The 14,705-nt window shown below is 30.6% G+C and overlaps 1 protein-coding gene across 13 annotated transcripts in view; it reads right to left on the minus strand.

Moving 5' to 3' along the window:
- heph (polypyrimidine tract-binding protein 1 heph) overlaps positions 1–14,705 on the minus strand; it is a 316,994-nt gene that overhangs the window by 72,107 nt on the left and 230,182 nt on the right. The window contains exon 1 of one of the 13 annotated variants that reach the window (XM_085196824.1): positions 8,300–8,566. The exons of the other annotated variants lie outside the window; for them this stretch is intronic. Coding sequence (XP_085052950.1) covers positions 8,300–8,383 — 84 coding nt within the window. The 5' untranslated portion in view covers positions 8,384–8,566. Of the gene's footprint in view, positions 1–8,299; positions 8,567–14,705 lie in introns of those variants that run through there. 13 annotated transcript variants of the gene reach the window in all.

Here is a 14,705-nt window from a genome sequence, read left to right on the forward strand (position 1 = left end):
CTTTAGTAGCTAAAGATGCCTAGAACGACTATTGGGCATACTTCTCCCTAAAGGTTCTCGGCGTCCTCTTGCAATCCGATCCATCGCCGCCCTCCAAGTAATTTCCTCGTTAACGGAATGAATAAAACATTTCATTCCTTACCTTTCTTTTGTAATTGTTAATGGTTGATGGGTTTTGAAAATTTATGTTCCTTCTCGTTTCTTATTGATATCCGCAATCAGATTTTAACGAAAGCCTTGTTATTGGTATGCTTTTGTTATTGTTCATACGGCGGTTTTCAAACTTGAATGAGATTTGTGCCTCAATATTTGTGATTAGCAACTGTTCTCCAGATTATGTTCTTGGTAGTGATAAAAGTAGGAGCGGATTCTACGATAGATTAAATATTTTAATGAAAAAAAAAGGCATCACGATAAAAGTTTCCTCCTAACTAGAACCTCAAAATGGCTCGTAAGCAATGAAACAGCGCAATTTCATGAGAAAGGCGGCTCACAAATAAACCAAAGCAGAGCACATTCCCGCCTCCATAAAATGCAGGCTGAAATAAACGTAACAGACTCCAGTTCTTTAAAAAACCCGGCTGACGACAACCGCAGAACTCAGCGAAATTTTCTAGTGTGAGTCAGAATTCCAATGTCGGAATTTTCATAACAGCGGTGTGGTGATTGCCGCTAAAGCGTTCCGGGTGACGCGGAGGTCCGGGCCGGCGAGGTGTGCACGACCGATCGCGGTTCGTCGTTGACACGCGACATGCCGCTGCAGTAGGTACTTTATTAGATACTTCGTGCACTCAATCTTGCACTGCTTTCAATTTATACTAAAATGCTATTTCTGATATGTTTGTCTTGTTTAAAATATAATTATTAAATTATATACATATATTTGTTTTCATTGCAATTTTTTAATAAAACGTTATAATTACTAAGTTATTATTGAAGGTCGATTTCCAATTAAAAAATAAAAATGTACTTTTTATATAGCTAGATTAGATAAAACATAGCTAAATCAAAAATATTTTAAAATCATAATTCTGCGAATTAAAGTTCTGGTACAAGTGGTACGAGTGGTAAGTTCACGATATTGTAGGCCACACGCCAAGAAGATTACGTGAGTTTTTCATATAAAGCCATTGAGCCAATTTCCTCATATCCTACACGGGAACATAATAAGGGAGGTTTTTTATAAAGGAAGAGGTTCGTGCACCTACAATGTGTGTTCTGTATTTGTTGAAAAGGGTAGCAAGGCGCAATATTCGGATCTCACTTGTTCGGCGAGCTTCGGTTATTTAGGATGCTGACGATGTCAACAAATAGGTGAATTTTATTGTGCCATAACATTTGCACAATATATAAGAAGTGATTTTATATTAATCTATAAATAAATAATTATTTATTCGGCGGAAAGTGGAGAACGGAAGTTTGTTTTAATGGGAACGGAATGTCATAACATTAGGTTTCCAGGTTCCCTCTGCTTACCTTGCCATGTTCAGGATGCAGCGTGAGGATTATAATATCTATAAATCTACAATATTCAATGTGTGGCATCATCTCACTTTTTTCAAGAGATCGCCTAAAATAGTAACTTGTTTGCATAAAAAAATTGTATATTGATGAGTGAAACGCAAATAAATATATCTTATTTTTACACTGCCTACAGTGATATAACTTGCCATATTAACAACAAAGACAATATGTTAATTTTTTTAGAACTTAAGAAAGGACATAGGGTATCATTGAGAATAAAAATCATAATAAAAAAAAACTCGCTCTTTAGCAAAAGTTGCTCAGCATGATGAGATTTTTCCGATGACATACAAAATTGAAAAGTCCGGAACGTCGCAAGTGGAGCTAAGAGCTTAGATGCAAAATCCGAAAGTCATAACATCCTCAGGAATTGCGGGCACCAACTTGTCTTATAAAAAATATAAAATTTGAAACTAGTAAATGTAGTAATCAGTAATTAACACAACTATAGAAGATTGTAGTTGTTATGTATGTATATGACATGTTAGGAACAGTTGTGGATGACAGGGGTCGTGTGGTCACATCGCTGAGATAGTTTATAAAATTCATTTTACACTTATCGCGTTGGGTAAGTATAAGCTTTAGTTATACCTATAGAAATATTGTTTATTTTTTATTTATTTATTCACAATCCAAAAAAAATATTCTTAATTTTTTTATCTGTTTGTCTGTGCATTTGTTCACGCTTATCTCAGAAACGCCTTAACCAAATTAATTTTTAAATTTTTACTATTATATTTTGGTAAACTTCTCTTAACGTTGTTGATTTTATTTAATCCGTTCATAAATTAAAAAGTTATATCGATACAAAGAATTGAAGTAATAATGCTACAAAATAATTGTTTTATTTAATTGGCGAACTTTAACTATCAATTTAAAATTATATTTTTATTAGATCGTGGATGTAATTCATATGAGAAAATACGCTAGTAAAAATACATCTATACTAATATTATAAAATCTGGTGTGTAGGTTTGAATGCAATAATCTAAGGTATTGAGGGAGGCTACATTCCGTTATACATTTCGATATAATCCACTGAACGTGTGAGTTGTAGTTACCCTGAACACTTCCATATCACCACGAGGGTGAAGGCGAATAAATAAAATACATTATTTAAACGTAAATAAATAAGGAGTTTTGAGATAAATTGTTAATTTTCTACTAACTTATTTAGGGCAATAAAAAACTAGTGTTAATTATTAATTCCAACCGTAGGCTGTGGCGGCTGATGATGACAGCGGTTCTGTGGTCAACGGTTCCACCAATACTGTCTCTCTCGTGTACTTGCAGCTTTTATACCAAAATAGTGTTTGAATAAGATTTACATTTTATGTACAGTTTACACATTATTTATTATGAAATAATTTCGCATTAATATTAATAGATTCCATTTTTTAGTTAATATATTTTAGAAAAACCATCTAACAACCAACTATTATTTATTGGTCCTACAAGCTAGTACCTGAGTAATTGACAGAGGGAATACAACAAAAGCACATTTAGATGAAAAAGATTTTATAGGGTATCATTAAGCGGGTCCCGGCGGGGTGGCGGTGTGGTGGTGCCGTGAACGGATTACCTATGCATCAAGCAACTTTCCCACTAACATTTGCAGTTAGTTTAGGGGCGGTGTAAAACATGAGTCTTTTACGATTGTCGCTAAACATATAGTGCCGTAAATATAACTCACGCCCAAAACACCATATACAAGGCTCTATACACATGAATAGTGGTCATTTCGCACTGTTCCGAACATAAATTGGGTCGTAAATTTTTCATTTATTCGTAAATCTTAACGCTTTATTCTTATCTCGTTCTTATTACTGATCTAGCATTATAATTAAAGACAATATATTTTTTATCTCTATGTATATAAAAGGATATATTTATAATTTGTTTGTATCTATTCGAACTATTATTATTGATTTCAGATTAGGTCCGGTTGTAACCTTAGCTTGGTATTTCGTAATTATTGTGAAAGCTGACAAAGGTATGATGATGTCTATTCAGCAATTCTTTTACAATAATAGGCACTGTGAGTGTATAACGACACTCGCAAAACGTTCCCTTTATAAACATTCCGTAAAAATTGCCCATTTCGTTCTTTTTGAGGATTATTTTTATTTAATTCAAGGCAGGTAGGACGCATTCAATGTTATCGTGCGATTACCATGTTGATGAAAAGCCAACACCAGAAACCGAATCGAGTATTCTCTACGTAGACGCGCATAGGTGTAATTTAAGATAATTACATGTATATTTACTAATTGGTGTGGCGTTCAATTTAAATTAAGCAACATGATATGCGGTATACCTTTAATTATTTCATATGGAAGCCGAGATGTCGAAAAATATTAAAATAAACATTTTATAGCTATTACCTAATTATTAAAATTAAAACTCCATAACAATAAAAGGATGAATGCGATTACGTTTTTCGACGAAAGCAATAAGGAAAGATCTCGATCGTAGCTTCCCTCAATAAATATATCAAGATGAGACCAAGAAAAATATATCGGTATCGGTGGTGAGTTTAAAATATTCAGCCTTCGGTTCTTCGACAAATTCAGATATACGTGCGCACCAACTTATCGATAAGATGGAAACATTTTGTTTTCTTTTATTCGTTTTTAATCATTCCTAAGCGCGGTTGAGGGTTCTATTACCGATCGAGTAATGAAAATATTTGTTGTAAGCGTTTTGTATCGATTTAACCTTTTTTCTCGTTCTTCAGTCGGTTGACCTATTTTGGGGTGCGCTGTCTGGTTGGATAAAAATATTCAACTTTCGCCGTAATTAAGATTTCATCTTGTTGGTATTATTGAAGAAGCAAAATGATTTAAAGTTTTCAATTTGGGGGGTGACACGGTTGATAATTTACGTTTATTTCTCATAAGAATTATAAATCACTAAAATATTTAACGGAAAAATAAAAATGATTGTTTTAGAATAAATACTTCTATAACATGTATCATAAAAATCTTTTAACATTGCGCCAAAAGCCCATAACTAACCAGGCGAAAACTATGTATATTGGAAAGAAATAGGTTTTACGCCTGCAATTATTAGTTAACCACCTTAACAAGAATCATCTATTTTTAAATCGATATTTCCGTGTAAATTTTAATAAATGAACAAATCATTAAACTAAAAAATAGAAAAAAAAAGACATGTTATAATAAATTTATATTCACAAAGTTATAAATGAAATATATAAAAATTATCTTCAATTGAGCATTGAATGAACATGAATTGGATAAAAAAAATATTCATATCGTACTTTCAATGTTTCCGTAGATAGCATGTGACGCTTTCATGCTATCGGTAGTTTAATAGTAACGACAAAAATTGAAAAAATTGAAAATATGTCATGCAAAACTGCAGATTCATATGCAAATATGACTAAATGCGCCGGGAAAGTAAAGCGACGAGTGTAAAACTTGTTCAAATATGTTTTTGGTGGAAAAAAGTTATATGATTCGACGTTATGACACCAAATTGTAATGACCAGTCATTTTAGAACTATTATGCATTTACATATCAATATTTAGTAACTGCAAATAATTTTATTTTAAGTATTTTATTTATGGTTTTAATGTAAAAATCGCCTAGCTACAAGTATAATAATAATGTAGAAAAGACAGATATGTATATTGCGAATTAATTGAGTAGTCATAAAGAAAATACGAATAACTATCGCACTTATCTCAGATAATGTTCAAAAGAAATTGAAAAAATACATAAAGTGATAATATTTATTATCAAAATCTCATATTTCCAAAAAGTCTACATCAACCATAGGACAATATAGCCAACCAACACTCGGGTGGTTATTTAACCAACAGAAACAAGCTTTCATTATATACAAAAAAAAAAGTTTATTTTGAACGTTACACAATATACAGTATGAAAGCAAACCGTGTGAGTAATATATTTTTAATTGATGCACACAGCGGCCGATGTATAGAGTAAACATTTACGCGTTTATTCGACGATGACGGGCCTTTGTTGGCCGTTTTTAACTGGGAACATTAATTGGTGGAAAAGTGTGCAATCCACGTGTAGCAAGAACAAACACGTGAATTGTACACTTCATTGAAACTTTATTTTACATTTGTATACGAAAGTGTGCATATTATTTCAATTCATTATAGGTAAATGAAGAACATTTTAGGTAAATGAACCATGTCTTCAGTTTGATAGTTTTTTTTTATTTTCTATCAGGAGCAGATTAGTCACGTTTATTGTTACCGTTTGTTAAATTTGTTTACATTCAGGGTTAGGAACTTAGTGGTTAGACAAATAATCATATTTAATTTATAGTTCAATACAATGATTGCCTTTACGTTGGATTAAAAGTGAAGAAAGTTTTTCAACTGGTCCGCCATAGTTTAAGAAGGTAGTTTGATCATCTCATGTTTGATTGAACAATGATACAAAATAACTACTAAATTGCTGCAAGAGTGTAATGTCTTCCTAACTAATATTATATACTCAGAAAGACTAATCACAATATATGTGTATTTATTGACCTATTTTAGTATAAAAAAAACTTAAAAGGCAAACATTCGTTTCTATTAAAAAAGAAACGTTTCAAAATGTATCGGCCACACACAGTATCGCTTACACTCGATAAATTCTAAGTTATACAACGAAGGTATGCACGCAAGGCAATACAATCATTTTTAATTTCCGTCGCAAGCGCTTCCATTGCACTGAATACCAATTACTGCTAACTACTGCCCATGTGGAATGTCAGGTGCTCCGTTAGATTTGCAGGTAGATATTGAGCCATATCGTGTAAGTTAAATCCGCATTTCATAAAGTGAAATATAATAAATGAATCATCTTTACGCTTTATTTCGCATATAGGGGGGTAAGCAGAGGGAGCCTAGTGTTATAACACTCCACTCCCCAATTTATGCCAAATTCTGGAGGTATTGGGTTGAGTGAGAATGAGAATTCAATGTCACGTCTTTGCCTCGGCACAATAGCGAAGAAATGAAAATATTAAATATTTCATTCCCTCGAGTGGGAATCGAATCCACAAACTGTTACGTTTACAATCTCACGCTTGTGTCACTGCACCACGACTGGCCTCAATTATATGTACATAGTAAAAATACAAACACAAAAAAAATATATACCTAAGTGTTTCAAAAGGTTCTGAATTTCGGTGAGACCAATTTAGTTTAATTAATATATGTGATATATGTGAATGTAAGTTTGAACTACCCTTAAAACTCGAGAGGATTAACTAAAGTGTACACACAACTTGCTTTTTAAAACAATGCCGAAGTTTAGTCTCACTCTATTTACTGTTTATTATAGGGTATCCATGAAAATATCCTTCCTATTATAAAAAACTAAAATAAAGATTATAAAGATATGAGATATATAAGATTTTTTAACTTTTAATATATAGATATAACAATATATTTAGTCTTAAAACGGTAAAAAGCGCAATAGTAGAAAATTAAAAACTTTATTTATTTCTAGACGAATGGGCACCCTACATAAGCTTCTAGTGGCAAAGTTTTTACTGGACGTCCCGTCGTATTGTCGGTACATTAAACGTTAATACCCATTGTTCTAGTATGAAATTTAAAACTGTTTCAGAACAATTGCGATTAGACTGGTAGCAAAGTGAATTTGATAGACATCTGATATTTATAATGACTTTAAAAGTTTATGTATGTCACCGTAAGATTATGAAAACGCTTAGTTTATAATTGTACTCGTCAATTTAAAAACTATCCGAAAATTGTGAACTCTTTAAACGCTGGCCCTGATTGGTCGCATTTACAGAAAAATCGACCAATACGCGTTTAACGGTTAGTTAGTTCTGTAACTAAGAATTTAAAAAAGTGTCAATAAAATTCGGTTCAATAAATTTCGGTTAAATTCGGATAGGAAACGGATAGTTTATAAATTGTCGAGTAAGATTATAAACTAACGGCGTTCATAATCTTACGGTGACATAATTATATATACGAGTATGGTTGTAAGCTGCGATTTAAATATTCCTTTTTATATGACAATTACAAATACCATCATTAATTTCCTTTCATTTCATCATTTCCTTGTAATTAAAATGAGGTTTTATTGAAAAATACTAGGATGTTTATTATATTTAATGGAAATAATAAACTGCGACGAAGTCTATGCATCGATACCGTTTTTAAAAACACAATACACGCTATTGGAATATATAAAATTCCACTTATCTAGCATTTCTATCTGATTTATGTTTCGTTCAAATTACGCTTTTATGGTATATGTGTATTTAGAATCAGTTGAAAAGACAAATAAACGACAGAAACAAATTCTAACTACGCTAACATGCCGCAATACAACTTTTATTAAAATAGTTTTATTTAAATAGGTCAGTTGGTAAATAATCGTTTTAAAATGTATATTAATTAATAAAGAATATGTTTAAACAATCAAATTAATATTATTAATAAAGTTTGACTTAATAAGATCAAATTGAACTTCTATTGGTTAATTGGGTTTAAAGTTTCAAGTTGAGTCGATAATATACGTACCTACTCATATAGAAAGGGATCACGATTGAAGATGAATTGAACTGGAATACACGTAAATCGGAAGTCATGAAATAGCTTGCTGTTTACGTAGCTATGTTTATATTTCGGTTAGGTTTTTAAATATATTTGTTACTAAAAGGTACTTTATTAATTTAGGTCAATATTGGGTCATTTTCTACTGAGTATATTGAAAAACAAAAATATATATTTAATTAATAGCTTACCTCATTATTACTGTCATGCACACTATCGCGTTCATCGTGTATGTATCGAAGCTTGGATAAAATGTCACGCAAACTGAACACCATATTTAAAATCGATAAAAAAAATATCACTGTTTTTATATATTCTGTTCCACTGTAAAGAAAAAGGAAGAAGGAAAGAAAGAAAAATATATTAAGAATTATTAAATACAATTATAATCAATATTTTGATACTAATATTATTATACTAATATGACTTATAAAAGAAACATGTTAACTACGCGAAGGCAGACATTGTGACTAACGCAAATATTTAATTCTACCTACGTTTTAAGTACGAAAATGTCCATGTCAAATGTCAAAGTAGTATTTTTTTCTATAGACAAAGGTGGACAGGCATTCGTCCCAAAATGGAGGTAATTATATGTTAAAAATATACGTTTTTGAATTTATGTAATTATAGTAAAAATTTTATATTTATATAATTTAAATTTGTAAAAAATAAATCAGAAATACTTTCACCAAAAAAAAAAAGTTTCATAGTATTTTAATATTATTTTAAACTAGCGACACGAATACGCATTCACCTGTTTAAAGTTATTGTTATTAGTTATTGCTTTGATTCATAAGCTATAATGTTTCACCTAAATCCGTTTCGTACTTTTTGCGTGAAAGTGAAACAAACATACATCCTTACAAACTTTCACATATACACCTAGCAGGATTATCATCTATCGCAGTAAGACGGCACTCAAAACATACAATTTGTAGATCGCCGATCAGCCATTTGGAAATGAAATCAGATATAGTTTCCTGCTCGTGTTAGCTTACAATACTTCAGTGGAAGGAGTCTCGCAGATCAGTGGAGCGGAGGTGTTATAACAAACTAATATTGTGCTTGCGATCCTATTTTTTATATTAGATATTATTTTTAGAAATTATTGTCATATCTTTTTTTGTATTTCAAATAAATGTCGATTTAGGCAATTATGTTTTATTCTGTATAATTATTATTTGTAGATGATATTATCATGTTGCATACATTGTATCTACGTACATGGGTATAAAAATATACAGTAGATTTTTGTTTATTTTACGTGGACACGATTTATATAGGAATAGTTGAAGGTGATATTCACAAAGATTAGGTTATTTACATTGAAAATTGTATAGTAGATACAATATAAATATGGAAAATTGTATGTGTGTGTTTTTTATATTTTTCATTTTACTAATGTGCATTATAATTATTTCCTACAGTTATTAATAGATAGATAATTCAGTTCTTATTCCTTAATAAAATGTTATGAAAAAATATAAAATACATCCAATTAATAAAGAAATACAAGGGAAATATTCGAAACGGTTGTCAATTACGCCATACATTGTTCACTTGTGGTAAGATTTGATTCCGGTGTCGCAGCGTCATCCCGCTAATGAACGTCGGCACGTTGCTACGCTTGACTGTTGACACCTACGTGTCTAGGAATGCACGTTAATAGCCGTTTGCCGATTTGCTATAGTCCAATAATAGGTGATATCGATTATAGTGTTATTTTGGGGGGTTTTTGAATGTCATTATCTGATAATTCTATGTTTTTTTACATATTTTTTTTAGAATGCTACCTTGTATAAATGTTACTCAATATAATTCGAATTCAAATATCAGAAGAAGAATTTCGAATTCAGAAGATTAGTAAATATTATAAGTGCAATGAAAAATATTTGAACATAGATTATATATATATATATATATATATATATATATATATATATATATATATATATATATATATATATATATATGTAGGTACTATTTTCAAATTATTATTCGGCTGCGCGGGTTCTAATCCCGTTTCATAATTTTTTTTATAAGTTTTTTTAAAAAGTATATTACAACATTATGTTTATAATTGAATATGAATCATAATAGAAAACATTAAATTTGATTCAATTTGAGGTTAAAAACGTTAAAAGCGTTAAATGAATGATAACTTATCTAATCTTGATGCAAATAACATAAGAACTCAACGCTGCGCTCGTCAGTCTAATGAATGTCAACACGTGCATCGTTTAGCTTATGACATCTGTACCATTATAGCACTTACATAAATCAATATGAAAAGAAGTTTGTGTTACATTTTACTAAGTTGTTACTACTATATTTGACTATATTGAAAATTTCGATTTAAAATATGTCATTATTTTTCTATCTACCTACAAAAATTTCTATCTATTTTCTATCTACAAAAAGTTAAGCCAGTCGAGGCGCAGACCACAGAGTGTAAAACCGACTGGTTGTGGGTTCAATCCCCACTCGAGAATATGAAATATTTATTTAAATTTATATTACTATTTCTTCCCTCTGGTGTCGACGCAATGCCTCCAAAATTCGGCAGAAAGTGAGGAACGGAGTGCCTTAACAATGGGTTCTCTCTGCCTACCCTGCTGAGTGCGGAATATAGCGTAAAGCTGAAAAAAAAACTACAAAAAAAATATTACATATGAATTTTAATTAATCTAAGTAAAAGGAATGAAGCTATAACTGTTAGGAAAACTTACAAAATGATCCACTAAAAGAATTCGGAGTACCTATCGTGCTTTGATAGTGCTCCTTACATTTACCAAATGTAAGCGCTACAAATTTTACGATTACTGCCTTTATAGTTCTTGGAAGGTATGAGAGGAAGAACACTATAAAATCGAGAACAGTAAATATATCACAATTCCGTAGAAAACAGCTAGCTACTTGGATACAATGTTTACATCAATATGAAATATATGGAAAATTGAAATACAATTTAGATTTTCGACAGCCAATAACAATTTCAATTTATTTATGAATTATTAAATGCTTGTAGTTCTCCTGTTTTTTTATTAATATACATGATGTATGTGAAATAATTAATCTATTGAGTTTTACTAAATAAATATTAAACTATGTATTAATATCCTATAAAGCAAACAGTTGAAAGAGTAATTACTAGTTACGGTATTCTTTCGATTGAATTTAAGTATTCATGGGCCTATGAATAAGAGATAGGGATGAGAGGATGCGATCGATTCAGACACGATTTCAATAATCAAAATAAGTTTTGGATAATGTCTGGAACTTTGTATAATGTATATTTCTAAACTAATTTAAAATCATGGAACTGATAGTAAAGTATAGCTTTATTTAATGGCCAAATCTACAAAAGTAACTTTTTACTAATATTTTTTATCGAATATTATATTAATCGAGTAGTACTGACTATTTCAGTAATATACTTAGTAATATTTTCACTTTTATGATTATTCAAAGATCTATCTTGAAAATTCGGCACATTACTAAATAATGTATGAAGATAAAACAGAAGTGCCTCTACGCCGTAACACCATACATTTCACACATAAATTATACACATGCGTCAGAAAACACAAAGCACGCGAAAGCTTCTTGAAATATTCCTTTCTTTTGTAATCAAAGTGCTGCGTTACGTAGATAAGAATTCCCAACGCGCCTCATTGCTGAAGGCTACAAATATAGCTGCAGGACGAGCGAAATTATTTTGCTCATCTATTTATCAAACTGGAAACAGAAAGAAAACAGAATAAACCAAGTAAATAATAAAAATAAATTATAAATTAGATTAAAATAAAAACAAACTATTTTATAAAGACTGGTGAGGGACTTAATAACACAAATCAAACGAGTTCCAATATAAAATTATGTACGTAGATACTATTAACTAATTTAATAAACGTGAAAAAAAAATTAATTATATTTATAACATTAAGCTACTTCAAATAATTTTCAAAGCTGAGATTTATCCCCTTAAATATTCCAAGAAAACCGCGAATCGAAGTCACTGGTGAGCTTTACCAAATAAATTTCCCCGTATTACAGTACACCGCGAACTCATATGAGGTAGAGATAAAATATGAAGTTATAAGACTGTAGATTGCAAACGTGTTTCTTAAGTCCTATATAAATAAAAATGATGTCCCAACGTTATTATTAAAATCAAACGAAGGAAAGATATTTCAATGGTAAATCCTTAAAGCCTTAAGATTAAACATTGAAACTTTTTTATATTTGCTTAGCGTTTCACGGTTGATATAAGTGGATTGCAAAAGTTTCGGGGATGAGCATAAAAATGTAGGAGTTGGAGAAAAGAAAAATCAGTATTAAGAGTGTCGCAATAAAGGAGAGTGTATTTTCATTACCTACGATAAGTTCTCGGGTCGTTACGATGGATAGACACGATTCCGTTACCTGCCGTTGTCTTGGACTTGATTTGTTTGCTTCATTACATAAGTTATATTGCTAGTAAATTTTGTCGTATATACATATGTTACTGTAATAAACTGAATTACTTAATGTTTATACCTTTATATTACGTTACTTGTTAAGAAACATAAACATATTTTTAATAACCTAATCTCACCAACATGTACATATATATTGTTGATATTAAGTAGTTCACAGATACTATTGACTAAACAGGCTCTTGTACGCTTAGTTCAAAGTGAAATTCAACGTTGTGGAAAATAAAGAAAATAGCATCTAAGTCTTCTACATCGGTGTACAACTTGACATTCCAGTGTCGATTTCGGACATAACGCGGGTACGTATCTTTAACATTCATTCATTCAACAGACATTAGGTTATATAGACACTTAAGGTTATAAATAGATTGAAATTACCTTTAGATAAAATATGAACAGAGTGAAATTCAAACCAGACTCTTTGGAGATTGGCCATAAACACAAGACTAATTGATATCTATCCAAATTTATTATAATTTTTTAAATTTTAATTTCTAATAAAAATAATATTTAATAATTCCATACATAAAAACAAGGCTTATATCCTTCCCATTATCCCATTACAAATCGTTCATTATCCTAACAAAATACGAGTTGACTCTCTAAAAGTCATTTTGTGGAACGGTCTCACAGATAGTTAATTTGCGATAGTGGCTACAATGAGCTACAATGATAAGGTTAGATGGGCGGGACGAATATTGAAGGGTAGTAAAGAGTGGTATCATTCTTTTAGTACTACCATATAAAAGGGATATACATACTCGCATACATTTATTACGATATATATGTTTGTTATATGTTATAATAAGATTTTTAAATTAATGTCTTGTAATATGTCACTATCAAGTTACATACATTTTTTTAATGTTTATTTAATAAAAAAAAAACAATTAGAATTTATCTATAAACGTGTATATCACGTAACTGATATTTCGTGTAGAGAAAAAGGAATTTTATTACTATTAAAAAAGATAACAAAATTTTGAAAAGTACTAATACACTTCAAGATGTCCCAATACAAAACAGACCGAATAAGTGATATAATGACACAAATTCTATACAATATAATAGCGTTGTTTGCAATTTCGCAGAATCGTCAACTCATGGTAGGGTCTGAAACGAATGGATATTATCTATTCATCGGGGACCCTCGCCATTGCGACCTTTAATAGAACCACTTCAAGGAAAATACATAGAAATCACAATATGAACATTAACCTCCCGTTTCAGATCTTTTGTATCTGAATCTGAATATTGAAAATTTTCCCAATATTTTCAACAATAGCCTTTTTTAACTTTTTTATTCGCAGCACATTTGCATTTTTTTGTATCGATTTTTTATAATTGAATGTATTTGCTATAGAATTTTATGACAATATTAATACATAATAGGTTTACTTTGTTCTCTTTTCTTTTTGTCCAGCTGCTAAAGCTTTATAGTTAGATTTCAATTTCAAAAAAGGTAAAATAATGAACGTACGAGAGGTGTGTTCATAAAACACGATTTTATCATACCGTTGGGAGGGACACGTTTTCGAATATAGTAATAAAAAAGTCACAGATGTCAAATTTATGACGTTGGACCATTGTAAAGAGATTAAATGATTTACTATGGAAGGGGCTACGTTGCTACATACGGCTACGACTGAAGCTCTACGAAATATTTAGTTGACGAAATGTTTTTTGTGTTCCTTTAGCATAACTATTTTAAAATGACTTACCAACACAACCTTTAAAACGTTTGAACAGCTTACCTGTAATAAATGAAAACAAAATTAGTATAATGAATAAACCAACAATATTACACAAAGTTGCTCACAATACTGCTAGGTAACTCGAATAATGAAAATACCTAGTTTGAGAATAATGTATTTTGAATAACAATTTAAAATAGTTACTAAATGGAAAATACTTAACTTCCTTTCTAAATTAGGCATATCAAAATAATTTATGAACAGATTTATTTGCTCAAAGGGCGCGATGTCTTCGAGCATCCGCTAACTTACTAAATAAATCATTGTAAGAGCTTACGCTGCCACATAGATAATTTTCTTTATTCATCAAAATTAAAAGAAGCGGTTGACAAAGCGGGGTCTTTAATTAAAGGTGCCCTTTT

This window comes from Heliconius melpomene, chromosome 13 (genome assembly GCF_056956725.1).
Source record: "Heliconius melpomene rosina isolate 202511_hmr_F chromosome 13, ASM5695672v1, whole genome shotgun sequence".
NCBI lineage: Eukaryota > Metazoa > Arthropoda > Insecta > Lepidoptera > Nymphalidae > Heliconius > Heliconius melpomene.